At 53.2% G+C, this 1,486-nt stretch overlaps 1 protein-coding gene across 1 annotated transcript; it reads left to right on the forward strand.

Annotated features, from left to right (window-relative positions):
* Positions 1-300: 300 nt before the first annotated feature.
* On the forward strand, positions 301-1,239 carry LOC130143394 (olfactory receptor 14A16-like). Its single transcript, XM_056326079.1, has one exon. It carries the CDS (start codon positions 301-303, stop codon positions 1,237-1,239), a length of 939 nt encoding a protein of 312 aa, XP_056182054.1.
* The last annotated feature ends 247 nt before the right edge of the window (positions 1,240-1,486 follow it).

Below are 1,486 nucleotides of genomic sequence, written 5' to 3' on the forward strand. Positions count from 1 at the left end.
TTTCAGAGGACAAAGTTAAACACCAGGACTGGTCCCTGCCCCCACCCACTGCTGCAGAGTGGGGCTGGCTGGTCAAGAGCCCGTGGGCAGATGCCCTGCTCTTCATCACCCACACGGCCAGCACCAAGCAGGGCTGCAGCCACACAGCTGCAGGAAGGTCTCCGAGAAAAGAGGGGGATGTCTGTGTGTGACGGGGGGATGGTCTGTGGGAAATGGCTTTGATTTTGCTTGCAGAAGTCTCCCCTAAATTATCGCTGTACATTTTCTTCTGTGACAGGACCATATGCCCAGAGGCAGCAGATGTCCAACAGCAGCTCCATCACCCAGTTCCTCCTCCTGGCATTGGCAGACACGCGGGAGCTGCAGCTCTTGCACTTCTGGCTCTCCCTGGGCATCTACCTGGCTGCCCTCATGGCCAATGGCCTCATCATCACTGCTGTAGTATGTGACCACCACCTGCACACCCCCATGTACTTCTTCCTCCTCAACCTCTCCCTCCTCGACCTGGGCTCCATCTCCACCACTCTCCCCAAAGCCATGGCCAACTCCCTCTGGGACACCAGGGACATCTCCTACTCAGGATGTGCTGCACAGCTCTTCCTGATTGTCTTTTTCCTTTCAGCAGAGTGTTCTCTCCTCACCGTCATGGCCTATGACCGCTACGTGGCCATCTGCCAGCCCCTGCACTACGGGACCCTGCTGGGCAGCAGAGCTTGTGTCCACATGGCAGCAGCTGCCTGGGCCAGTGGGTTTCTCAACTCCCTCCTACAGACAGCAAATACTTTTTCACTGCCACTCTGCCAAGGCAATGCCCTGGGACAGTTCTTCTGTGAAATCCCACAGATCCTCAAGCTCTCCTGCTCACACACCTACCTCAGGGAAGTGGGGCTTATTGTGATTAGTTCCTGTTTAGCCTGTGGATGTTTTGTTTTCATTATTCTGTCCTACGTTCAGATCTTCAGGGCTGTGCTGAGGATCCCCTCTGAGCAGGGACGGCACAAAGCCTTTTCCACGTGCCTCCCTCACCTGGCCGTGGTCTCCCTCTTTCTCAGCACTGCCATGTTTGCCCACCTGAAGCCCCCCTCCATCTCCTCCCCACCGCTGGACCTGGTGGTGTCAGTTCTGTACTCAGTGGTGCCTCCAGCACTGAACCCCCTCATCTACAGCATGAGGAACCAGGAGCTGAAGGGTGCAATGTGCAAACTGATAACTGGATGTTCTGAAGGAATAAAATTATGAATAGCATTTATAATGTAGTTCATCACAGACCCTGACTGTCTTCTGAATTTTTTGTAGTTACTTGTGGTATTTCTGTTCTGATGAAGTTGTCATCCCCATTCTAATTCCTTCTGTGATTTTCTTTTCTGAAGGTGCCCTGCTCTCTCTTCATCTAACAAAGCCAAAGGGCCATTAGGCAACTTTATTTTTGCTGGGATTCTTCCTTCCAAGGCCTTTCTGGAGCTGCAGGGACTGTTCCTGTGTCCAC

Source organism: Falco biarmicus, unplaced genomic scaffold (assembly GCF_023638135.1).
Source record: "Falco biarmicus isolate bFalBia1 unplaced genomic scaffold, bFalBia1.pri scaffold_27, whole genome shotgun sequence".
NCBI classification, from domain to species: domain Eukaryota; kingdom Metazoa; phylum Chordata; class Aves; order Falconiformes; family Falconidae; genus Falco; species Falco biarmicus.